The sequence below is a fragment of the Dipteris shenzhenensis genome, chromosome 23 (genome assembly GCF_047967505.1).
Source record: "Dipteris shenzhenensis isolate YYH24624 ecotype China chromosome 23, Dip_SZ_1.0, whole genome shotgun sequence".
Classification (NCBI taxonomy): domain Eukaryota; kingdom Viridiplantae; phylum Streptophyta; class Polypodiopsida; order Gleicheniales; family Dipteridaceae; genus Dipteris; species Dipteris shenzhenensis.
Window position 1 is genome coordinate 10,032,157 of NC_141618.1, and position 27,212 is coordinate 10,059,368.

The 27,212-nt window shown below is 41.2% G+C and overlaps 1 protein-coding gene across 2 annotated transcripts; it reads left to right on the forward strand.

Moving 5' to 3' along the window:
- Window positions 1-9,053: 9,053 nt before the first annotated feature.
- On the forward strand, window positions 9,054-26,480 carry LOC147886968 (uncharacterized). Of its 2 annotated transcripts, none has more exons than XM_087394013.1 (5): window positions 9,054-9,229; window positions 9,750-9,897; window positions 10,635-10,890; window positions 11,122-11,642; window positions 26,000-26,480. In XM_087394013.1, exons 2-5 carry the CDS (start codon window positions 9,766-9,768, stop codon window positions 26,204-26,206), a joined length of 1,116 nt encoding a protein of 371 aa, XP_087250139.1. In that variant the 5' UTR covers window positions 9,054-9,229; window positions 9,750-9,765; the 3' UTR covers window positions 26,207-26,480. The 2 variants fall into 2 exon arrangements, with proteins under 2 accessions (XP_087250139.1, XP_087250138.1); XM_087394012.1 differs by having other exon boundaries at window positions 9,055-9,229; window positions 25,997-26,479.
- Window positions 26,481-27,212: the final 732 nt, after the last annotated feature.

Sequence of the window (27,212 nt, forward strand, 5' to 3'; positions counted from 1 at the left end):
CGATGCTTTGAGTGGGAATATTTTTGAACATTATTCCTTCCATGGAGTTGCTTGGTTCTTAGGGTTGGTCTGATGTACCTTCTTTTGAAGTGATTATGTCATCGAAGTAGTCCTTGCCTTGTTGTTCGGTGAGTGCAAAGTTTCTCTTCTCTTGTAGATTACAAATTTTTTCCTTTTGATACTTCTTGGAATTTCTCATCTTTGTCTCGTACATGGTATGTAGATGCACATGTTGAGAGGCCTTGTGTTTGATTGCCTTGTTTGGCATCAAATTCGGCTCACAAAAACATACCCTTTTGCATGATGCGTTCTTTTGGTATAGAATGTATGTCTTCTTGGATATTCAAAATTTATTCATTGTTTTTCGAGAGGAATGCTTAAGAGAGTAAAGGATGAGGTGTTCGATGATAAGGCTTAGCATTTGCATGTGTACATCTTTCGAGGTGAACTTTTAGTATTGACAATGTCAATAACTTGAGTTGAGGGTACCTCGTTCTGTATTGATTTGCACTCATATCAAATGTGTAGGATGATAGCAATTTGACTTAATTAATTAATTATTAATTTGATTTAACTTTTTGTAACAATTACATGTGGAAATTTAAAAAAGAGTTTCAATCCTCCACTATAGCACTAGCTCTAAGGAGGTAGTGCTAATAAAGGTCTCCTTTGATTTCTTCTAAATAATAACAATAATGTTTTGGATAGAAAGCTACTTCATCAATTTGGAGGTTCCATAATGTTACGAGAAAATATTTCTCAAAGCTCTTGTCGAAATGACGTAAAGTATTTATAGGATTGCACTAGACGTGGCAAGGGTTCTATTTAACACTTTGGTTTAGTCAGGGATGCCTAACTAAACGTGTGCCATTAATAAGTATCATGGGTGATGCCATTTAGAAATACTCACATTAATGGGTAGTTATTTGTAAAGACCATTACTTAGCATGATTGGCAAATCATATGATGTATATTATTGTGCAAAGTATTTGACTAATGGTGGATTGGTTTATTCAATAAAGGAAATGACATGGACGGATGCGAGTAAACACACTCAAGGGAATAAAGTCTAAATGCCATGGTTTTTGTGCTGGCCAAGGGTCATTACATTTTTTATAAAGGAGAGTGCTTTAAAGCCTCCCACTTTTGGCATGTAATTCTGGATGAGTACATGAGTAAAGGAGTGACAAAGAGAAAAGTATGGTAAAAGGATGATCAAGAGAAAAGTATAAAAAAGGAATGTTCAAGAGATGAATGACTATTATAAATACTCTTGGTGTGGGATCACAAGCCACACACCTCGAGGGGGGAGATTGTACCCAATGATTGCCTCTTGTCTTTTCATGAGTTTCCGTGCCTATTCAATTTTTGGAGCTATTGTATGTGTTAGAATTGTGATTCATGTTTCAGCGGTATTAGAGCTTGGGTGACGCTCTTGTGGAGGAAGAGGGGAGAAGCTTAGCGAAAGAGATTGGACTTTTGAGACAAGAGTATCACCTGACTCGTGCAGAATTAGAGCTAGGGAGTTTGGATCAAGGAATGTGTCCATTCGTGTGTTCTTGAGCCCAACAAACCTCGTTGGCCATGCCTTTGTCATGTTCAAGACTCCAAGGAGTTCTACTATAAAGCCTTTGACTCCTCAAACCTCCTCAACGCCAGTGTCCTTATATATGCGTTCTCAAGGCCTTGCCCTATATTAAAGTGCGCAGTGCCGCAGTCCATTAGGAACTTTGGGAGCAGCGAATTCAAGTTAGCCGACAGGCGTTCCCCAATGAGTCCCCATTTGCATGCAATGTCTTCTACAACTCATGCCCATTAATAGCCCTTGGATGTCGTGTCCCCATGGTTCACTCAGATCTGCAAATCTCGCCACAAGTCGCCGTTTTCTCTGTCAGTAATGACAGTTGCCACATGTTCACAAATTTCAGAGTAGTCTCTAACCTTTGGGGGATTATGTTTTCGCGCGCTGTCTCAGCAGCAATAGTGGAGCCAACTCTTCTACCCTACAGTCAAGCAGCTAGCTCATGTAGCTCTGCCCGCAGACTTGTTCTAGTGCGCATTTACTACCATCTGCAGACCTATTGTCAGCCGCCATGCAGTCAGTCGCCTCCACCTTGGAAGTTGGGACTCAGGAGTCTCCCTTGCGTGCGCCCGCTTGCAGACTCTGCATAGTGCAGACTTCTTTGCACTCTAATCCAGTGACCAGCCTTCTCTACGGACTGTCCACACATGCACTCTTGGACCCCAGGATAGCTTCTGCGAATCTGTGACCATCTACAGATTTGGCCACTGTGCGTTGCCTCTCGATCCATGTGGCACACACAGTCTGCACTTTGTAGCTGCAGCCATCGTGTGCACCATGCATAGACGACAGAGGGCCCTTGGAAGTTGGGACTTGCCCCATTAAAGCAACTCCATCATATAGAGCTTAGAGGCCACGACCGTTAACGAATCTCATAAGTGCGGATTCCAAAGCACAGAAGGACACTTGGGAGTCGGCCCATTGACAATAGAAGCAACACTGAATTAGTAGCCATCAAAGAGTGCCGTCGTACCATCTCGCATACACTGTGAATTGTATTTTTTCGAAAGGTCGTACAGCGTGACACCATGTTCATAAGACCTTCTCATCAACTGCCGTGCAATCAAAAGTCATAAAGCTCTTACCACTAAGTGTCAAGAAGGTCCTCTTACATATTGACAGCATCATAAAGTTGGTATTGTGGATCTTGGCCAAGACGATTGGCAACGCTAGTGGACGCTCTCAACTCGAGTGGCGAGCGAGCGCACAAGAGATAAGTACATGATTGAGTAAATTTTGTTTTATTGAGTGTAAGAGAGTTTATTTGCTTTCATAAAATGGGATAGCATCTCCCACCATCCCCAACGAAGCAAACTAATGCACTTCACCTTCAACTTTTGTAAGAGAGAGATCATTAAGAGAAATTAGAGAAGGAGCTTGAGATATCTAAGAATAAGAAAAGAAAGAGACATGCAAGAGATGAGAGTTCTTCAGAATTTGATTCTGAGGGAGTGATTCGTAGAGCTGTTAAATCTGCATTGAGAGAAAAGAAGGAAAATAAACTTAGTGGGAAAGCTTTCACTTTTCAAAAATATGATGGGAAGAAAGATGCAAAAATTGTTTCAGCACGATGATTATTTCCAGGGTAAAAGGTTTCCTAAAAAAGACAAAATTAAATGTGTTAACCATCTTATTAGCAATGCGGCACTATGGTGGAATGTGGTAAAAAATAGTAAAAGACGACCAACTACTTGGAAGGAATTGAACAAAAAATTGAAGAAAGACTTTCTTTCGACACAATTCAAGTCGAAAGTCTGTTAACAATGGGATAGTCTGCATCAACTAGAAATAGAGACTGTTGTTTTATATGTTGAGAGATTTTGGCAATCTCTCATTCAACTTCAAACCATACATAGGATTTCTGAGAAAGAGCAAAAGAGGAAATTTGTATCTGGTCTTAGGGCTAAAGTAAAAGCCTAGATCAACATGTTTCATCCTCATTCTTTGAGTTCGGCTATATCACTTGCTACAAATTGTGAAAGAAAGAACGGGATACCCAAGGATAGAGAAAAGAATAAACCTTTTGTTCCTTTTCAAAAGAGGGATAAGAAGTTTAAGTTCAAGCCATATTCTCGCTTTACGCCATCAACTACATTTTCAAAGGATCGCGACAAATCAACACTTCTGATTCAGGTAAATCAGGTAAGTTTTCTTCTTATGCATTGTTAAAAATGAAGGGAAAAATAAATGATAAAGAAATTGCTATTCTACATGATGATGGAAGTACACACGATTTTATTTCTAAACGATTAGTAAAAGCAATGAATCTTAAAGTTTCACCGACACAATATAAGGTTAAAGCTGCTTTTACTGGAACTAGATATAATTGTTTGAATGAAGTGAGAGATTTAGAACTCATGATTGATCCATACAAAGAAAATAGAAATTTCTTAATAGCTCCTCTAAGTGGAAAAGATATAATTTTGGGAATGCCATGGCGACATCAATTTAATCCTGATGTTGACTATAACACTCACCAAATGTGGGTCACACACAAGGATAGAAGAATTTGTTTAAAGGGACAAATAAAGAATGAAATGAATCTTTTGTTGAATCACACACAAGTTAAAAGGGCTTTTAGGAAAGGTGAAAAATCATTTTTAGTTTTGGTTAATTCAATTACGGCCATGCAAATTAAATCGAATGACGATTTCAAAGATTTTATCTCGCAATTTTCAGATTGTTTCTTGGATGAATTACCCCCCGGTTTACCCAAGTCTAGACCTAAAGATCATCGCATAGAGATTTTACATGGAAATTCACCTCCTTGTAGAGCTCCATATCGAGTAAACATCTTAGAACGAAAAAGAGATTCAAAGACAAATAAAAGAATTGCTAGAAAGGAAGCTGATTAGACCAAGTAGCTCCCCGTATGGTGCTCCAATCCTTTTGGTGAAAAAGAAAAATGGCTCACTTAGGATGTGTGTGGACTATAGAGCACTTAATAAACTCACTGTTAAGAATCAGTATCCAATTCCAAGAGTAAATGATTTACTTGACAAGTTGAGAGGAGCTAAAGTCTTTAGCAAGTTTGATCTTAAATCTGCCTATCATCAAGTTAGAATGACGGAAGAAGATGTTTACAAAACTGCTTTTAGAACACAAACCGGTCATTACAAGTTTTTGGTTATGCCATTTGGTTTGACTAAGGCTCCAGCTACTTTTAGTAGAATGATGAACCGAATCTTTCTAAAGCATCAAGATTGTGTGGTGGTATTCTTTGATGATAGTGATTTTTAGCAAGAATACTAAAATCACAAGGAACATTTGAAATTGACTTTTTCTCTTTTAAAAGAAAATCAATTGTACATCAATCCTAAGAAGAGTCTATTCTTTCAAGATCGCATTGAATACTTGGGTCATATTGTTTCAAGTCAAGGTATTCAAGTAGACCAAAAGAAAGTGGAATGTATTGAAACATAGCCAAAGCCTAAAGATATACATGAGCTAAGATCATTTTTAGGCTTATGTAGTTACTATAGGAAATTTGTTAGGAACTTTGCTTTCTTAGCAAATCCACTGACCTATCTCCTAAAGAAAACCACAAAGCTCATTTGGACTTCCAGTCATGATTTATCATTTCAAGCTTTAAAAGAAGCTTTAGTTAAATCCCCAGTACTTCAGTTACCAGACTTCTCATGACCTTTCTTTGTTGTCATACTAATTGATGCAAGTGGAACTGGGATTGGAGCTGTGCTTATGCAAGACAATCATCCTATTGCATTTGAAAGTAGAAAGCTTAAGCTAGTAGAATTCAATTATAGTACCTATGACAAAGAATTGATAGCCGTGGTACATGCCCCAAGGATTTGGAAGCATTATTTAATGGGCTCAGAATTTTTGATCAAGACTAATAAACAAAGCATTAAGCATATTTTGACGCAAAGTAAGAGGGAATGTTACGAGAAAGTGTTTCTCAAGCTCTTGTTCGAAATGACGTAAAGTATTTATAGGATCGCACCAGACATGGCAAGGGTTTTATTTAACACTTTGGTTTAGTCAGGGACACCTAACTAAACGTGTGCCATTACCAAGTATCATGGGTGATGCCATTTAGAAATACTCACATTAATGGGTAGTCGTTTGTAAAGACCATTACTTAGCATGATTGGCTAATCATATGATATATATCATTGGGCTAACTATTTGACTAATGGTGGATTAGTTTATTGAGTACATAAAATGACATGGACGGATGGGAGTAAACACGCTCAAGGGAATAAAGTCTAAATGCCATGGTTTTTGTGCTAGTGCTATGTAATGTATTGAATGTCCAAGGGTCATTACATTTTTTATAAAGGAGAGTGCTTAAAAGCCTCCCACTTTCGGCATGTAATTTTGGATGAGTACGTAAGTAAAGGAGTGACAAAGAGAAAAGTATGGTAAAAGGATGCTCAAAAGAAAAGTATGGAAAAGGAATGTTCAAGAGATGAATAAGTGACTTTGTATCAATGGCTCAATTGCCTCTTGTCTTTTCATGAGTTTCCGTGCCTATTCGATTTTTGGTCCTATTGTATGTGTTAGAATTGTTATTCATGTTTCACATAAGTAAGTTCACTTTACTATTGTGAACTATAAGTGTGGTAAAGCATACACTTAGAAGTCTCATAAGCTATTTTGGTGTAGCTCTCTTCTCAATGATTTTCTCAATAGTGAATTTAAACTTGTCTTTGTCTTGAGACAATGATAATAAAAATGTTTTACGTTTTCTTAAGGTGATTCTTAAGGACTAGAATTCTACTCTTAATATTTATGTTACAACATTTTCTTTTTCTTTTCTCCAAACTTTTGAGTGTAACCCTCCTTTTTTTCATTTGAGCCTAGTTGGAAAATGACATTGCTCTAGGCAACTTTCCACCCTAGTTAACAACAGTATAGTTCATGTACACTAAGGTGCATGGATGTGTGTGTGTGTGTGTGTGCACGTGCACGAGAGAGAGAGAGAGTAGCATTCTCCTAATCCTCTTTGAGTAAGATGCTACTAATCTTATATAATATCCATTGTGATAGTGAATAAGATGTTCTTTCCCCCTATACAAAGAATAGAGAGGGGCCAAATATGAATATAGGTAGGTTTTCCACAACCAATAAGAGACCTTATCTACAAAGGTACTTGAATGAACTACATGCCATAGGATCAATTGACCATCATGGAATTGTACTTAAAGTTCATACATATTTGTCTTTGTTTTTAGGTCTATGCTTTGTGGGGCTCGATTAAAAGTCACTTGAAAGAAATGTGATAGCTACTAAATAAACAAACTGGGACCATTGAAGTTGGATCTAGAGAGTGAGAAAGTAAGAAAATCTATAGTGACACTCAAGGCTTTGATAACATAAGGGGTCTTGAAAATAATGGCCACACTTTAAGGACGAAATTAAGGTCAGACAACAACCACACACATATGCCACATGTTAAAGTTGGCATATACATTCCTATTCCTTTAAGAAAACATGCTTTGGGATCCTTCGATTGTGTATGCTTTATCTTTGAAACAAACTTTTAGAAATTAACTAACACATCCCATGGTTGGAACTAATGCACAACAAAGATTGGCAAATCCGTGGTTTTAGAATATCAAAATCAAGCCTTAAATATACCAAGTACCATGGCTACTTGGTATATATGCATAAGCACAAGGTCTTAAAAAATAAAAGTAAGGAAAAAAGAGAATCATCCATGTACTTATACTACCACGATTGTTAAATGGATAGCCTTTGCAACCTCTTTTTAATGCAAAATCCTATGAAGGCCAAGGGCCCCAAGAAAATTATTTAAAGCATAAGTGGCATGTGTATCATGGGGTCAATAAAAATTGCACAAAAGAGGGACACTTTGTGCAGGGATGCATGTTTCGCTTTCAAGGGACCCAAGCACACTTTAAGAGCACCAAACAAAGAAAATGAGCATACTTTTGACCTACATGAGTGGATTTGTTGTGGAGAACATTTTTTTTGCTTACAAGAGTGTGTGTCTACATGTGGGTAAACTAGATTCCATGAAAAAGAATCATGGCAATGTGATGATCATTTGGCTTGTAGTTATAACTATAGAAAATGCTTCAAAATAAAATAATTGGACAAGTCTCATCTACTAGTTTTATAGACCCTCAGGCCTCTCAACAGAAACTTGCCCAAAAGTTGGCTTATATAACTTTTTTAATGGGATTCCTAGTGAAGGCCTAGAAACCACAAAAAGGTGCCAAAATAAAGAGTAGGGAGGGGGGGGGGACATGTTTGTACAAAGTTGTATTCTATTCTTCATAGATCTCCACATTATTCATCATGTGATCAACCTCCTAACAATTTTAGTAAACCCATACACTTGTGTTAAGCCATTGTAAGCCAAGGAAAACTCAAGAGTTCATCTTAGCCAGGCAAAAAACAATTTAGCTATGAAAATGTGGGGATTCAATGGGGAATAGAGAAAACAAAGCCAAATAATCAAGCATAATAGATGGAGTTAGAAAAGAGGCGACTAGAGGGTGTGTGGTCGCAACGGTTTCTAATGCTCATGTTTGACGTTCAAGCCCTATGAGCGTTTTCGATATTAGGGCCTTGCAAATCGAATACATGGGTATGGGGAGGGGACTTTTAGCATTGTGGATTGTCAATGTTGTACGTGCAACACTTCCACAACACCCACAAGAGAGAAACCAACCTCTTCAATAGAATATGCTTACTTGGATGGTGACTTCAATCATGATTGATGAGTCCATCATGAATGGTTGAATGGTGACTCCATCGTGAAGGCTACGTAGGCAAGGTATTACTCCTACATTATGAATATGGTATTGTTGCTTCGTGAACACCTTGGACTATGAATAGCCATTGTGATATTGACCTTATATATGCAATTGACCTTAGTCTACATGTGTGGTGTATGGCATGAGTGCATAGAATGCACACTGTGTGTTTGTGAGATTGGGCTACCTTCGACTCCTACATTAGGTTGGGGATGGTTTTATAGTGTAGGGTTGCCATGAAGGAAGGCGTGGTAATAACAAAAAAAGGCCTTTTATTTATAGATTCCTCACAAGCCAATTGCAATAAGAAGACGAAGTAGGTCACCTTGTTGTGGAAAGTACCTCTTATTTTTAGCCTTCCATAGGTAGCCTTAGTGAAGGTTGTGGTTTTGAGATGGGAAAAATAATATGATTGTTATTATTTATGCTCTCTTGGTGCAGTTGTAGAGTATTCATGATTTGGGGTCCCATTGTGTGAATTTTGGGCCATTCCTATGTGCACATTCTTAATCTCCTCCCCCTTGGGCAGAGGCAGGCTTAATGAATGATAGATATATCATTCACCTTGTTTTTTTTGTTGAGATAAGGAAAGGATGGGAATTTTGAAGGGGTTGGCGTTGTTGTGGAGACCTTTGTGGGTATCGTAGAGAGAGGTGAGGCGGGTACGGATACGATACGGATACGTCTGGGGTCGTCGTCGTCGTCCCGTCCTGTTCCCGTGAAGAAATATTTGATCATCGCTGCACTCTCACCAAAAGCACCAAAAGCACCTCTCTTTTCCCCCCCTCGTCTCTTCTCCTTCCACAGTTCCACCTTCTTTCCATTAAATCCCTCCCCCTTCTTTGGCTTTTCAGCTCTCTTTAGGCCCAGCAACCTCCCAGTTACTCCCCCGCTTCCCAAGGTTTGCACCGATTCCTCCCTAGCCTGTGACGTTCGATGAAGCGTACTTTTTAATTTGTGTCTAGCCTGGCGATTCCCTGTTGGCGCACTGCAACACTTTGACCTGACAAGATGACAAATTATGATGCTTTGGTTGGAGGGCTCTTAGTCTCGGATGCTTTAAACTGTCCATTGAACTATGCCGGGCAATGGCCATCGGTCCGAATCGCCCTTTTCTTTTGCCAATATCTGATCCTCTGACCCTCAACGTAGCGCGCGGAGAAAGCAACTCGTTGTTCCCGTAGAGTCTCGTGACGCTCTATCTAAAGTTCTTGCTATGAGGGGACTTACTGTTATGCGTCGTAGATTAGCGCTGCTCCACTGGCCATCTAAAATGGCGATGATTACACTGCGGCGAGACTAGTTTTTCCCACGTGTGTGATATTGACCTGAAATAAACATTTCCGTGGAGAGAGAATCTCGTCAATTCATTGCAATAAGTCACACTCTTTATAAGGTCGGGTTTTTCTGTTTGACTGCAGAAAGAAACGAGGCGAGATGGGACCCAAGGACGAAATGGTGACAGGCACGGATGTCTCTATGAAGGAGCTCTCTTGGATTGACCGCATGTACCAGAAATTGGAGAATATGTGCGTTGAAGTTGATAAGAACCCTTCTTTACTTTTTCAGGTAAATTAGCAGTTGCCCTATCAGCTAGATGGTCTAAGCATTTTTTTGCTTGAATGCTCGTTTGAGAGAGACTAAAATGAAATTATATAGTCTTCGCAAGCAGTTGTAGCTTGAATGAAGAGAATGTGGACTGCTTTTTTATAGCCTTCTCCTTTAGTGCTAGCCTTTGTCACGGCTGAGTCTGCCCTTCACCTCCGGAGAGTTGACAGAACCTTAGTACAAAGACCTTTGTATAAATGGATGCTCAAGTATGTGTGGGTGTGTGGATTTGTATGTGTGAGAGCATATGTTTATACTATGGTGTACACTGACTGTTGGGCGCCGATGATGCCAGTGGGGGCATGATGGAGTTTATGGTTTTCAATCTTATGAGTGACTATCGTGAGATTGAAACTGCACACTGTGTTGTATTTTTAGAGGATGAGTTTGGGCATTCTCCTGGATTCATCTAGATATATAATTACACTTTTGCGCCTTTATCAAAAGTCTTGATCCAAAAGGTTGCACCATATTTGCTTTACAGGCTTAGCTCTCACCTATTTTCCTACGTTGCATAATTTCCATATCTTCTTAGGAGCATGGTCAATCCATCTTGCCAGAAGGTTTTCGTGTTATGCAGATGTGCATATGTGTGATGAAAACCTTCTCATTAATGGAAGGGCACGTTTTTAGGTGTTTTTTTTCGTTCTTCTGGGGTTTCCACTTATTTTCTGGGGTATATTTATATTTGATTACAGGAGACGTCAAAGTATATGGAGAGTCAAATGAACGTGGTGGGCACAAATGTGCGGAAGCTTTGTGCTGAGCTGATTCAGGATTTACTTCCTCCACCAGTGTTATCAGCTGAAGTGGCTGTTAAGAAGCCTGAATCCGCAGTACTATGCAATTGGGATTCTATGACATTAGAGAAACCCAAGCAGAAGACGACCAGCAAACCATGGGAAATTACTGAAGGTGGAAACGAACAAGAACTGGAAAATGTTCAGGCCAAAGGTGGTCTTATATACTCTTATATTTATTCTGTGGTCTATCTCCCCCTCTAAATTGAGGAGACAGCATAATGATGTCGGCTGCATTCATCTGTTTGTGAGCTCTTACTGTTTTCATTTGTAATGGCTGACATCTCTCTTTCTCGTTCCCTCTCTTTCTCTCTGTGTCGTTCTCTCTTCCTTTCTTTCATATCGCACATGCATTGACATATATGGGGAGCTCAATGTCTCACAGGCCATACCACTGCTACAACAGCTTTGGAAGAGCGCCGCAACAGGTTTGCAGAAAATGTGACAGAGAAAGACATCACTGGACAAAAAGGTGAATTAGAAATTGAAGGCAGCAGGATAGGAGAAGTTACTGAACAATGGGAAGGAACTGGCATAGAAGCTGATTCCGAAGGGCACATGAGCAGATTGCGAGAGTGTGCAACACAATTGGAAGTAATGGGAAAAGGAGCTGACATGGTAATGAAAAGGTGCATGGAGAACCATGCTTCCTATTACCAGGCACAGCAACCGATGAAAGATTCAGAAACATGTGCAGTAGAGGAAAGTGCGACACAGTTGGAAGTAATTGGGGAAAAAAGTGACATGGTAATGCAAAGATGCGTGGAGAAGCATGTTTTCTGTAGCGAGGCACAGCAACCAGTGAAAGATGCACAATCAGGTGCAGAAGAGGCGAAGTGTGAATTGAGAAGTGATTCAAAGCCTGTGTACAATTCCGTCAGCAGCAGGCATTCAGGGTGCTCCAAGGTTTGTTCTCGTTCAAGCAGATAGATGGTGCACTTTTTATGTTGGTGCTGTTAAGTTCTTTTGAACGTATAAAAGAAACATTCAAATTAACTGAACGTGTCTGACCCCAAAGGTACAGCTTAGTGTTCTTCTCTTCTAATGCTATCTAGCCCTGGTACTAGCAAGGAAAAGCGTGAAAAGCATGTTTTTTATTGGCTTTAAGTTGGCATTCAAAACAAGTGTCTGTAAACGCTGAAACATAATCTCTTAGTGCTATGTTGTGAGCAACTCCACCCAAGCATCTAAGTGAGCTTCACAAAGGCTATTTATTTCGTTAGGGAGCGACATTTTGTGAGCGTTGTTTATACTGTCAATCGTTTGCATTTGCAGCACGTGTGGACTTTCAATGCTATATCATGTGAAGAAAACGGAGGCTTAGGACGTGCAATGGTCATTTTAATCTGCCTAGCCTAACTGGTTCAATATTACAGATGCAAGTTACTGTCCTAGCATGTAGCTATAGGTTGTGAGTTTGCACATAACTTACAAGTGAAGAGTGCCCATTCCAACCATTCAATTATAGATAGGATTTCTTTTTTGCAGATTTTAGGCAGCTTTGGTATGCGTTTGCATGTGATGTTGTTATGCTCCTTAATCAAGGAGTTACTCCCCATTATTGCGGAGGTACACATTATGGCTATTATGGTGACAGAACCAGAGGATATCTAGTGCACGGATAGGGGCGTCACCCAAGCAGGTGACCAGTAGCAATATAGTCTCTTGGACCAGATCATACCTCACATTGCAAGACAACTGCATTAGTCGCTATAGGCAGTGTTCTATTCATCACATGCATGAGTGAGACCTAGATATTCTTGTTGTTTCCAAAGTTTTTAAGAATCTTCTTTCCGTTCATGCCATCACAAGGAATGGAGTGAAGGTACAATTGGATCATCAAGGTGTAAGCAGCTTAGACAAGAATAAGTGCCTGCATGTGGTATTCTAGAGAAGGATCTCTACAGAATGATGGAATGAGGCTACATGCTGCTCATTTTCCACCTCTCCCATGGGGCAGATTTTGTGTATTCTTTCTTCTCTTGGACGTCGATCTTGTCCACCTTCCCTTCTCTACTTTCAGGTCATGTGAGCTAGTTCTCATTTTGCATATTAGATGCCTTTTTAAGATGGATTTGTTTTCTCCAATGTATTTTTGCATTTCATAGCTATCATTGGATAAATTTTCTGTCTATAGAACTGCATTCTCGCACCTAAGTCTTGCCATAGTTTCTGTAGCATCATATGTGTCACTAGCTCTCCGATCTCACATGTATTTTCTGGTATATCAGCAGCTGTTATACCCCATAATTCCATATATTTTATCCCTTCTTGGTGACATCCATAACTCCTAAGGCCTTGGGAGGTATCTTGCTGCCTTTCATCTTCTCAACTTTGTTGAGATAAGTGCATAATGAGAGCCATCATGCCCATCTCAGCTAGTAGGGATGGGGTAGGGTGTCTGAGCCTTTTAACCCCCAATTCCCTTACGAGGAATCTTTTATGTAAAGTTTCAATTCTATTCTAGTAGGTCCTAGAGAGTCTGGAGCCCATATTGGACACCCATAAAGTATCACTGTTTGTACAAGCATGTTGTATATAAACTTCCTCATTTTCCAATTCCACAGGTTGCTGTCCTGCATATATTTTGCGAGAGAGAGAGAGAGAGAGAGAGAGAGAGAGAGAGAGAGAGATTAGGCCTCACGAGCCAATGGGACAAAGTACAAAGTACACCAAAAAGGAAAAGTGCTTAATGGGCTGGGGCAAAGAGTGCGCTAGGGCCCTTGCTGAGTGCTAAACTGAGCTAACGAGCTCAATAGCTCGAGCAAAATCAAGTATAAATCAGATACTAGCTGAGTTAGGCTGAGAGCTGGGACTCAGAAACTGAAACCAGGCACCGTACTGGCTCGTCTGTGTTCGGCAATCTGTCGGGTTGTCTCACGCTGTGGTGGCGGAGGAGGGCATGGTCTCCTTGATCTTTGAACCTGTTGGGCTATGTTTAGAGTGACCCCTCGCCTCATGCACTCTCCCGTGAGGAAAGCTGTGATAGGCTGGGCCTCAATAGAGTGTGCTCTAGTTTCTCTCCATGCCGTAGGGAGAGAGAGAGAGAGAAGATATATTAATGTCCTCGGGTGGCCTCACGGGCCTGTGGGACAAACACACACCAAAAAGGTGAACACCAAAACATCAGTTATACTCCTTGTTATTTCTTTAAGTCCTTCTTTGATTGCTCCAACTCGCACTTTCTGATGAGACCTCCTCTCTTGAGCAGTTGGTAGTTTTAAGTTGTAATGCTGCAAAACTCAATTGGGACCATTCCATCTTCACGGCCTCCCTCATGAACTCTTGTAGGGAGGCATGCTCAAAAAGGTTGTTCACGAGTCTGATAGCAATGGTAGGGGGTAAGGCCTTCAAGAACCACCCTTTCATGACAACATCATTTGATGGCACAGAGCGCCGCCAAGACCCTCATTCACATGTACATTTCAGAAATGTTCTCCCTTGGCTTCATAGTGTCTGTGAGCAACTCTTAAACAATCATATGCTCGAACTTTTCCAACTTGAAGGTCCATGGGAATTCCTCCCCAGTCTGCCCAGGTCTGGAATTGATTGGGAGGAAACTAATTGTACCACACGTCCGTTGCATCCTCCAAGGAGGAAGGACAGATGCGAAGAAAAGCATGCTCGTTCTGCACCCATTTGGCCTTACATGCTGTGAGGATGAAACTGGCCTCTAATCACTCAGAGGGCAGTGGAACTAAACCTTTAATCACTTCAGCACTTATTTACAGCTCACAAAGCATATATCACAACCATTAACCATTGCATGATCACCATTTGGCATTTACCCACTTGTTCACAAACAAAACCACTGAAAAAGGGATGGAGGCTAGAATGCCCCTGCTCAACAGACATAGACAAGTGCACCCGATTGGCCCCAAACACTGTGAAATGATTATATTTAACAGTGAAATGATTACAAGTGAAATGATTTCTTTATATTTCACAGTGAAATGATTACAAGTTGCATCTGGGAGACCTTCCCTGCAACTGAGCACGCAGCCCCAATTCACTAAGCCTTCGCAAGGCTTTCAAGCATAGAACACCATCACGTAAGTGCACTTAACCCATAGGCTCAACCCAAAGGCATTCTCTTCTCCGAGTGCAATTCCATTGGCTGTCCAGATGCAATCACACTGCACCCCAGCTGCACTCTCTTTGAGTGGTTTCCAGATTGCATTCACAAAGCTTTTCAAAGCTCCAAAATAAAATCAGCAAAGTATCCAACCAAAGAATGACTCATGTAGCACTGCCTGGGCACCTGTGAGCCAAGAAAGAGGCGGCACACGAGGCCAACCAATAGCTTATGGCAAAAAGAAATTGCAGTAGCAAAATCACAACTCACCAAGCCCTGAAGACTCGAACCAAGTCCTCAATCGCCAAGAGGACATAGTAGCCAATGCCCAATTGCATTCTCAGCCAAAGAGGAGTGCAAAGGCATGAAGAAAGAGCATTTACAAGAGCCGACCAGCAAGAATTCCACTGAAAAATGCGAAAAGAAGCACTTTTGTCGCGAGGAAGTGGGAGTTCTTGGGCTCAAAAGAAGCGTGCTTCAGAGAGGAATGCATTGAGAAGGTTTTGGAGAAGTTTCACCGCCGGAAAGTCCTCCAAAACTGAGAAAAACCAGTCAACCAGCGCGTCGGACCACTCGAAATTCAACAGAAAGCTGTAGCTTTGCAAGAGGAGAGGCCCAGGAGGCGGTAGAAGAAAAAAGGTCCAAAAAAAGCCACTTTTGCAAATTCGACCAGCAAAAGAAGTGCTCAGCTCTGCCCGTTCTACCAAACGCACGGAGGGAAAAGCATATCACTACGAAGGGGAGGCAGAGGGGAAGCCATCGGGCCAAACGGAAGTCGAGGAATCCAAACGGGTGAGGAGTTATGAAGAAAAACGGAATTCAGCTGAAGGAGGCTGAAAAACCAGTCCAAAATCTCAACAAAGGGAGAAGATGAGAGAGAAAACCACATGTGTGAAGTTTAGAAGGCCCAGGAAGGTCCAGGAATGGAAAAGGAGCATGTAGAAGGCACTAGAGCCACCTTGAACTCTAGGGGGGCCACTGAAGGTACATGGCCCTCTAGGGGGCCCATTAAAAATGTCACATCATCATTTCCCAACAACCACTCTTTTAATTCCTTGGAATGCCTTTGGGCCTAGGGATTAATTACGCTTATGTGCTAGGCACCATGCCGCATTTAATTACACATTATTAAGCCCACGCTTGGACTTTTAAAACCAAAGTTGTCACGGTCTTGTAGTACATTAAAGTACTTAGAATTTCACGCCCTCGTGACATACCCCTCTCTTGAAACAACAAACCACAGTTTGCTGTCCCAAAACACAGGAGCGAGCATGAAATATAGCATAAAAGAGTATACAAGAAAGCCGCAGCTATAGTATACAGAGACACTGAAAATATGGCTAGGAGAGGCATGCATCCATCCATATATACTGCTCAAAATCTATGTGATCCAAGGTGATCAATAGTCAAGATGCATCAATATCATGAAGTCTCACAGCAGAAATACTGTCAACTCAGTATCTCGGATGAAACATACAGTGTCATCAAGCGACCTCATGAAATCACAGTGAGCCCGTCTGTACTGAGGGAGTGGAGGTGCTACCCCCCTCTCGAACATCAGGTAATGCTCCAGACGCTCGCTCTGCTGAACTACCTGTAGGAGCCCGGACCGCAGTCGACTCTAATTGGAAAGCATCAAGGTAAAGCTGCAATATCCCAGGTGAATCTGCCAGTTCACCTTTCTCTATCCATTTCGCATCAAGTGATGGGTAATTTTGAAATTTTACCAAGTAGCGACGGATAACTTTACCCTTGAGCTTTCTATCTCTGTGTGCCAGAATCTGCTCTGGGACCAGAAGTTCATCCTGTTCTTCCACTTCAGGCTGCACCTCATGAGGTACATCCTCGGGAATATCTCCATGATATTGCTTTAATAAGCTCACATGAAAGGCATTATGTATCTTCCAATGCGGAGGCAACTTCAGCCTATAAGCTACCTCGTTTATCTTTTCAGAAACCTGGAAAGGACCATAGTAACGCATGTTCAGCTTTGTGTACAACCTTTCCTTACCTTTCTTATTTTTCAGCCTTGGCTTCTCAAAACGCAGCAAAACCCAATCACCTTCTGTGAATACCAATTCCCTGCGGTGCTTATCTGCTGCTCTTTTCTGCTTGTCTTGACTTCTTTGCAAGGCATATTTGATCTTCTTGTAAGCCTCTTCAAGGCTTTCCACAAAACGATCAGCTTCGAAGATTTTCTCTTTTGTATGCAAAATGGGAGGTATCTTCCTGGCACCTTCCACTATTTCAAAAGGTGCTTTACCTGTGGATGTGTGCACCGTATTATTGTAAGCATATTCCAGCAAAGGCAAATAATGCTCCCATTTGCTTTTGTGGTCTGAGACATAGCATTTAAACATATCCAAGATGGTAGAGTTTTCCTGCTCCGATTGTCCATCAGACTGAGGGTGAAAAGATGACGAAAAATTCAGCGTAGTGCCCATATTTTCAAAAAGTCCTCTCCAAAAGAGGCTGGTCGTCCTCGGATCTCTATCACTGATTATGGATTCAGGCATCCCATGATACTTGAAGACATGCTGCAAAAACAATTTGGCCATTTGATCTGCTGTAATTTTCTTTCTTACTGGCACAAAGTGGGCTTGTTTGCTAAACCTGCAAATTATTGTCCATAATCCATCATGTCCAGTAGGAGTACGTGGAAGATCAAACACAAAATCCATAGCTATGCTTTGCCATGGTCTATCCGGAATTGGCAAAGGGTGTAACAACCCAGGTGCCTTCTGCCTGTCAAACTTTACTTTCTGACAACCCATGCATGTTCTCACATATTCTTCCACATCTTTCCTCAAAGATGGCCAATAAAAGTATTGCTCCACTGCTATAATTGTTGCTGTAATTCCCCTATGTCCTGCATATGGAGGAGCATGACTTTCTGTCGCATTTGATCAGTGACACAGAGTCGTCCATGCATCAAAATGAAACCCTCTTTCAACATATAGTGATCATGCCCTTGACCATCAGAAAGCGGTTCATAAATAGTTGAAAAATCAGCATCATTAACATACTGATCTTTCATCACATCTAACACATTGTTATAAGCAATGCTCACTGTTGAAACACTGGGTTTCTTGCGTGAGAAAATATCTAAGTGACTGATGATCAGTTTGCACATAAAAATCAGCTCCAAGAAGGTAATGTTTCCATGTGGTCAAAGCATGTATCACTGCTAACATTTCCTTCTCGTATGTCTGCAAGTACAATTCAGCATCTTTGAGAACTCTACTCTCATATGCAACCACTCTGCCATCCTACATCAAAGTGCCTCCTATGCTGTTCCCACATGCATCACAAGTTACAGCGAAGGGTTTTGCAAGATCTGGCAAGATAATAACGGGTTCAGAACACAATTTTGCTTCAGCTCTTCAAAAGCTGCATTTTCCTTTGGTCCCCACCGAAACGGTACAGCTTTCTTTTGTAAAGCATGCAAGGGAGAAGCAATTTCTGCAAAGTACTTTATAAACCTCCGATAGTATGAACACAACCCAAGAAAGCTTCTGACTTTATGCAGATTTTTCAAAATTGGCCAACTCCTTATGGCCTCAACTTTTGCAGGATCCATCTTGACTCCATCCTTTGACACTATATGACCGAGAAAATGAATCTCATGCATAAAGAACTCACTTTTCTTGGTGTTTATTAATAGCTTGTGTCTTTTCAACTCTTGAAACACAATAGTGAGGTGTTTCCTGTGCTCCTGCTCATTTTTAGAGAACACAATGATGTCATCGAAGAAAGTGCCCACAAACTTTCTGTGTGCTCTAAAAATTTTGTCCATCATTCTATTGAAAGTGGCAGGTGCATTAGTCAAACCAAAAGGCATCACAAGGAACTCATATAAGCCAAATGAAGTGCGGAAGGCAGTCTTGTAGACATCTTCAGGCCGTATCCTTATCTGATGGTATCCACTTTTAAGGTCAATACGACTGAATATTGAGAAACCTTCCAACCGATCCAATATATCATCAATGCGTGGAATTGGAAAACGGTTCTTAATTGTGACTTTATTCAAAGCCCTATAATCAATACACATTCTCCAACTACCATCCTTCTTTTGCACAAGCAACACAGGGGAACAGTAAGGAGAATTACTTGGCTGTATTAATTCCTTTTCCAAGAGTTCCTTCACTTGTGACATTATCTCTTCCTATTGTGCCTTACTGACACGATAGGGAGGTATATTAGGTGGTGAGCTTCCTGGAATTATATCAATTTGATGATCCTCGGGCCTCTTGGGAGGTAATTCTTGAGGAAGTGCATCTGAGAAACAATCCTGAAAATCTGAAATAAAAGCAGCCCTTTCTCTATCTAAAGCAGAAAGAGTAGAGCCTTCCTGAATTGGTTGGCTGTCCTCTTTGACAAAAATCAAGTACGCTGAAATATGACGCTTTATTACATTGGAAATACAAGAAGCTGAAACTACAAGGATGGACTCCCCTTTCAACTTTACATCAAGTACATGATTTTTGCCTCTATGAGTTAAAGAAATCTTCTTGTTTCTCATCTGCACATCAGCCCCCACCCTGTACATCCAAGGCATCCCAAGCAAAGCATCACACTCTGGCAAAGGCATAATGTAGAAGTCCTCTGCATCCTGATATCCCTGGATATGCATCCTCAACTTGCCAATGATAGGAGTGACAGGTGTGTTGAGTTTAGGGTTGGCCATATCACACATGCCGGATGGCCCCATTTCCCCAGGCTCGATGCCAAGCCTTCGTGCCATATCAGGAGTTATGAAATTTGCCTTTGCCCCAGAATCAAAGAAAAACAAACAATTCTGATTTCTGATTTTTCCCCATGCTCTGCACATCTCAGTCTTTTTCATTTCCTTTTCATCATGTGCATGTGGCAAACTCCCAATCACATCTGGAAGAAGTCCTGTAAAAGGTTTAGGCTTTTTGCCCTTCCGATCAGCGTGTTTATCACCATTCTTATCATCATCTGACCTGTCTCTTTTCTTGAATGGGCAATCATAAGAGCGGTGTCCCTCTCCTTTGCATATAAAACATTTGTTTTGCTCCATGAGTGACTTTTTCTCTTCATTAGATAACTTGGTACGGGGCTGTTTATTAGGCTGTCCACGCCTTTGACCAGCTTTGAATTGGGCTTTTCCTCCCTTTTGAAACGGTCATTTGCCATAATTTTTATTTTCAGATTCGATGTCCTTATCTTGGTGTTTGGCAGCCCGTTTGTTGTCTTCTTTCTTGCTGTCCATAAAGCCCAAATTCTTCTCCTGCATCCATGCATATGCTGTCCTTGCATTCTCAATTAATTGAGTCATAGAACCCACCTTGGTTTTGATGCAATAATCACGTAGCTCACTAGGCAATCCACAACAGTACCTCTCTATTTGCTCTTTCAAAGAAACATGCCTATAAGAGCTCAATGGCAGCAAAACATCCCAAAACCTCTGGGTGTAATCATCAAGATTCTTGCAAAGTTTGTATGACAAGTGATGCCAGTGTGAAAGTACTTCAACTTTAAAAGTTGGAGTAAGCCAAGTAGAAGAGAACACTTGCTTAAATTCCAGCCAAGTAGTAGGTGCATCTCCATGAAGCATAAGGTTGGTGCATTGCCTTTCAAAAATGTGGCAACCTTCCTCATCTTGGATGCTTCTGTAAACAAACCCCCAAGAAATGCAGCATCAAACTGTTGAAAGAATGTGAGGGCTTTGTACCTGTCCTGTACTCCATTATATGTATCAAACTTGACATGAGAACCACCATCCTTAAATTCTTTCTATACATTTGATATTGGCTGTCCCAAAGATGGCTATATATTTGCAGCATTCCCTTCACTAGGGAGAGCCATGCTTGGCTGAACATTAGGCATGAGAGCATATACTGTGGCTTGCATGCCTGGCTCCATTCCCACATTGTCATACATGGCTTGTTTTCTATGCCCAATTGGCGGTGAAATCAACATAGCTTCAAAGATAGAATCTGTACCAAAATATTCAGGTTGCTGCCTCAAATATGGCTGAGGTGGTTGAGCCACATTTATGGACTGCACATTATTATTTTGAGGAGTAGAAATACCCAAACCAAGGCCTTGTGCTGGCTGCTCATTTTGCTGCACTGGATGTACTTTTTGTACCTCTTTCTCAAGTGCTCTTTTGGGCGATTCCTCTCTCTTGGAAGTCACTTTCTGAGTCATTTTTGATGGCTGTCCCTCATGGGAAACTGATGCATGAGTCTGCGGTCCGCCATGAGAAGCTGATGCATGTGTGTACTCACTCTTTCCGTGCTTGTGCTTTCTTGATTTCTTCTTCTTCTTGGCATTTGTTTGCACAATCTGAGCCAAATTTTGAGCCAGCTGAGTCAAAGCAGTCACTGCACTTGCAAGCTGTGCATTCAACATAGTAGCATCATCTGACTCACTGCTAGAACTAGTATCACCGTTGAGCTCAGTTGTAGCTTCATGTCTGGCCTGCTCAAAAGGCATTTGTTGTGCTCCCTGCAGCTGTACACTAGCTGGATCATTAAGGCTTTCCTGCCTTCTCCTTTGAGGAGTTGTGGAGCTCTCTTGCTCATGGGTACTCACCATGTTTATGGTTGTAATATTCAGCTGTCAGAAAGTGCAGCAAAGATATCCTTCCACCAAACTATCGAGGCCCACCTCTTGAGAAAGAGTGTGTGGTATCCCGGCAATGGAACCAATGAAACCGGCCTCTAATCACTGAGAGGGCAGTGGAACTAAACCTTTAATCACTTCAGCACTTATTTACAGCTCACAAAGCATATATCACAACCATTAACCATTGCATGATCACCATTTGGCATTTACCCATTTGTTCACAAACAAAACCACTGAAAAAGGGATGGAGGCTAGAATGCCCCTGCTCAACAGACATAGACAAGTGCACCCGATTGGCCCCAAACACCGTGGCGCCCCTTTCGGTATTTCTTTATATTTCACAGTAAAATGATTACAAGTTGCATCTAGGAGACCTTCCCTGCGACTGAGCACGCAGCCCCAATTCACTAAGCCTTCGCAAGGCTTTCAAGCATAGAACACCATCACATAAGTGCACTTAACCCACAGGCTCAACCCAAAGGCATTCTCTTTTCCGAGTGCAATTCCATTGGCTGTCCAGATGCAATCACACTGCACCCCAACTGCACTCTCTTTGAGTGGTTTCCAGATGGCATTCACAAAGCTTTTCAAAGCTCCAAAATAAAATCAGCAAAGTATCCAACCAAAGAATGACTCATGTAGCACTGCCTGGGCACCTGTGAGCCAAGAAAGAGGCGGCACACGAGGCCAACCGATAGCTTATGGCAAAAAGAAATTGCAGTAGCAAAATCACAACTCACCAAACCTTGAAGACTCGAACCAAGTCCTCAATCGCCAAGAGGACATAGTAGCCAATGCCCAATTGCATTCTCAGCCAAAGAGGAGTGCAAAGGCATGAAGAAAGAGCATTTACAAGAGCCGACCAACAAGAATTCCACTGAAAAATGCGAAAAGAAGCACTTCTGTCGCGAGGAAGTGGGAGTTCTTAGACTCAAAAGAAGCGTGCTTCAGAGAGGAATGCATTGAGAAGGTTTTGGAGAAGTTTCATCGCCAGAAAGTCCTCCAAAACTGAGAAAAATCAGTCAACTAGCGCGTCGGACCACTCGAAATTCAACAGAAAGCTGTAGCTTTACAAGAGGAGAGGCCCAGGAGGCGGTAGAAGAAAAAAGGTCCAGAAAAAGCCACTTTTGCAAATTCGACCAGCAAAAGAAGTGCTCAGCTCTGCCCGTTCTACCAAACGCACGGAGGGAAAAGCATATCACTGCGAAGGGGAGGCAGAGGGGAAGCCATCGGGCCAAACGGAAGTCGAGGAATCCAAACGGGTGAGGAGTTATGAAGAAAAACGGAATTCAGCTGAAGGAGGCTGGAAAACCAGTCCAAAATCTCAACAAAGGGAGAAGATGAGAGAGAAAACCACATATGTGAAGTTTAGAAGGCCCAGGAAGGTCCAGGAATGGCAAAGGAGCATGTAGAAGGCACTAGAGCCACCTGGAACTCTAGGGGGGCCACTGAAGGTACATGGCCCTCTAGGGGGCCCATTAAAAATGCCACATCATCATTTCCCAACAACCACTCTTTTAATTCCTTGGAATGCCTTTGGGCCTAGGGATTAATTACGCTAATGTGCTAGGCACCATGCCGCGTTTAATTACACATTATTAAGCCCACGCTTGGACTTTTAAAACCAAAGTTGTCACGGTCTTGTAGTACATTAAAGTACTTAGAATTTCACGCCCCCGTGACAGAGGAACTTTCTGACATGAGCTTCAGCATCTTCGTGAGAGTCTCTTGGGAGTGTATATAGCATGCACAAAATTGTTATAGTTTAACTACAGTCTACTACCAACGATAATCGGCCTGCATTACATCAGTTTAAGACTGAGAGTCTTTAGGTTTGGATTTGAAGTCTCTTATAAGTGCTTTTCCATCTCTGTAAACAGCCCATTTTTCGTCTTTTCGAGCATCCTTCACTTTAGCCAATTCAGTGGCCTTCATTTTGAGCTGAGTTGGGGTGAGCTCCTCCGCTATCCATATTTTAGTGCCTTTCAGCTTATTGGATAGATTTTCTTTTAGATAATCTTTACATCACAATAGGTGATTCTTTGTTTCAACAAATTATAGGAATCCCCATGGGCACTAATTGTGCCGTCTTTTTTGCAAACTTCTATCTTTTCACTTCTGAATTTGAGTTTATGCAACGTCTTATTTCTATCAATACTTGCCCTAATATTTTACATAAGCTTAGGTAAGTTTGGCGATTTATAGATGATTTATTTGTACCAGATGTTCCTAACTTTCAAGACTTTATGTACTAAGACGCTAGTGCTTTTGGAGAAGGAATCTATCCTCGTGACTCTTGTGAATTGAACTGCACTTCAAGAGGGGATTCTTGTGTTTTCTTAGATCTTAACCATAGGATTAGAGGTTGATATATACGATAAATGTGAACAACCTGAATATAGTGGTTTACACATTATAAAAATGCCTCACATTGACTCAAACATTTCTGATTTGGCAAAATATGGAGTCATTTCTTTCCAATTCCATAGATTTTCCCGCCTTTGTACAACTAAAGAGTCTTTTATCACTCAATGTAGTAATTTGATCACTTTACTATTACACAAGGGGTATAATCCAAAGAAAATAATGAAAAAAGTACGCACAATCTTAGATATGAAGTCTTTTATCTATGGTGTATCGGTCTTAGGTATGTTAGAATGATTGAACATAAGCTGAAAACAAAAAGCGGGGAGCTGAATAGCCCGTTTTTCTTTGAGTTTCAAAAGAGAGTTTGTTTGAGTATGCTTGTGCTTTCTAAGTTAGAAATGTATTTTTGTCTCTTTGTAGGAAACGATACATAAGTGTAAAGGGCCATTTAGCTTTTTATGTTTTAAATAAGAGTGAGAGTGAGAGTGAGAGTGAGAGTGAGAGTGAGAGTGAGAATGAGAGAGAGAGAGAGAGAGAGAGAGAGAGAGAGAGAGCGAGAGCGATATTCCAGTTTTTGGGGAGATTTTGTTTCTTGACTTGCTTGTTTATTTTTGCTTAGTCACCTGCTTCCTTTCTTCTTTATTTCTTGTTTTCTTTCTCTTTTGTTTATTTGACGTATTTTAGTAAGCATTGGGTTTGCCCAAGAGACTCCGCGGGTCTTTAGAAACCTAGTATAGCTGCTTATGCTTGGGCACTGATGATGACATAAGTGTTGCTTTGCTTGCTAAGTATGTCTCTCTTTTGTTTTTCATAAAAGTTTTTGTTTACCTCTTTTTTCTTCTCTTTCATTTTCTCTTTTATTTTCTGTGTAGATTTTTTATCTTTAGAACAACAAAAACTCTAACTTTGTATGATTGGACTTATTCTAGTCTTACAAAGGTATACCTTTCAGCTTATTGGTTTGCTTAAGAATCTTGCTTCTTTTAATCTTGTTTTGGAAGAATACTTTGGCTTGTGTCCCCTCTTGTAAGACATCTATTACATCTTCAGCATCCCATTCTAGTTGTGGGGTTCTTTCCATGATATTTTCCAGTTTTTCCTTTTCAGTTCCTTCAAACCAGCCCTCTGGTAGCCCCCCTATGCGTATGAGTCGTGTATTAGCCACCCTCTTTTCCTGTTCTTGTACTTCTTCATACACATCCGATGTGTTAACTTTAGTGTCCAGTGTTGCTGTAATTTCCTGTTTTACTGATTGGAGCTGATTTGTGACCAGGTCCTTGACTTTAGTCGCCATCTATGGTGTGGGTGTTGATGTATTGTGTATCTGCAGTACCTCGTGAATAATTTCCCGTTTTCCTTGTGCTTCCCACGCATCTGTTTTCCTCTCTAAAGCTGCAAGTCTGAGCTTGAGCTCACGGATTTCCTGTTGTAAATAATAAAATAAACACATAGGGGGGATGCGAGGGGAGAGCTGCAATGGAGGAATATAGCACTTTTGTCGGGGTCGAGACAAGTGTCTTGATCTTGGGGAAGGCCACAGGTCGGTTTTGGGGCTCAGCCCAAACCTTGGGGTTACGTGTCCCTTGCTGGGGCGGACGGTGGCTCTAGTGGCGGCGGCTGTTGGCTTCTTTTGTGGCAGGGCTGCTGCTTGTGGTGGCTACAAGGTACGGGCTACATGCTACAGGCTACGAAGGGCTACAAGCCACGGACTATAGACAGGCGATGGCAAATGAATGGGCTACGGGCAGCGACGACGACAGGAGCAGCGATGAAGGTAGCGACGGAGGTAGCACAGAGAGAGAGAGAGAGAGAGAGAGAGAGAGAGAGAGAGAGAGTTTATTAAAGTCTTCAGAAGACCCGTGGGTCCATGAGACTGTGAAAAAACCTGAGACTTTCACACACACACACAGAGAGAGAGAGAGAGAGAGAGAGAGAGAGAGAGAGAGAGAGAACTTTACCAAATAATTATAGGTGGCATATGAACGATTTTTGTTTCAACTTTTTTTCAAACTTCTTTTGGACAAGGTGGTTTGAATTATTTCCCATGTGTTCAGGAGGAACGTTGCATGCCAAGCTCAGAATTTTTCCTCTCTCTCTCTCTCTCTCTCTCTCTCTCTATCTTTTTCAAATAATTATGTGTGGAAATGAACCATCTTTGTTTCCATTTTAAAAAACCTTATTTTGGACAAGGTTGGTTGAATATTATTTACCATGTGTTCAGGAGGAACATTGCATGGTAACCTCAGGTTTTTTCCTTGAACTAGAAGAGGAAGAGCAGGAACAGTCAGCACAGTGGTTTGTCAGTGAAGATCACAAAAAGTTATATAGAATAGCAAAGTCATCGTCTTCCTCCTCCTTCAATCCATTTGATGGAGATCCACAATCAGAAGGACCTGCTGGAGATTTTGATTCCGACTGGGAATTGTTATAGCATGACGATGTTTATAAATAAGGTTAAGTGTCAAACAACAAAGAGCCTGTAAAATTCTCCATACAATCCAGTGTGGAGCTTAGGGCCACCTTGTTGAGGAGTCTATGCTTGAGAAGAAAGTGTGAAAATGTGTCAGGTTATAACAATCTGACTTTAAGCCCCGTGGTAATCTGCGTGGAATGAATAAAGCTACTTGGATTTCGTGAAGCGAACATATTGTCATTGTACAGCAACAGCATTCAATGGATCATTAATATTTGTACCTTTGTACAAATGTGGGCTCCTTTTTGGGTTTGGAATGATGCTGTTGGCTCTCTCTCTCTCTCTTTCTCTGTCTGTCTCTCTCTCTCTGTCTGTTACACACACTTTTTTTAGTGAATCGGTCACACACACACACACACACACATACTTTTTTTTTTTTGGGTAAAATCCAGTGCACTGTATTTATATTGTCATAACTTTACAAGAGGGAAAGTCTCCAAGAATGGAGAGTATCCCACAGATCAGAAGCATAAAAAGAAAAGCTCACACACACATACACATACACACACACACACACACACACACACACACACACACACACGTGTACACTTACATGCATGCACAGAACCACACCACAATGCTGAAAAGATGTAGCAATGTTGGTGTGTTCATGTGGATAGATTTTTTTGTTTGTTTTTTTGCGAAGATTGGTGTATTCTTACTTAGATCCCTTAGATACATTTGAAAGGGTGATGGCTGCAACCATATGTATTTGTGTATTGCCTACCCTATGGGTTATTGCTGTGCTGGAAAGTTTAGTGGAAGGGTTTTGTTTTTCTGCAATATGACAGTCTAATAGGGATATAGTCCTGTCCTATTGTTTGTCAACTCAACCTGTGACAAACTCTTCTGATTTTGTTTGGGCTTAGAAAAGTGCTGATTGGGCCTAAACAAAGGACATCTGATTATAGCATAGCCAAGGAGAGATCGTACTCTGTGCGACTTTAACAAAGCTGAGGTTTTA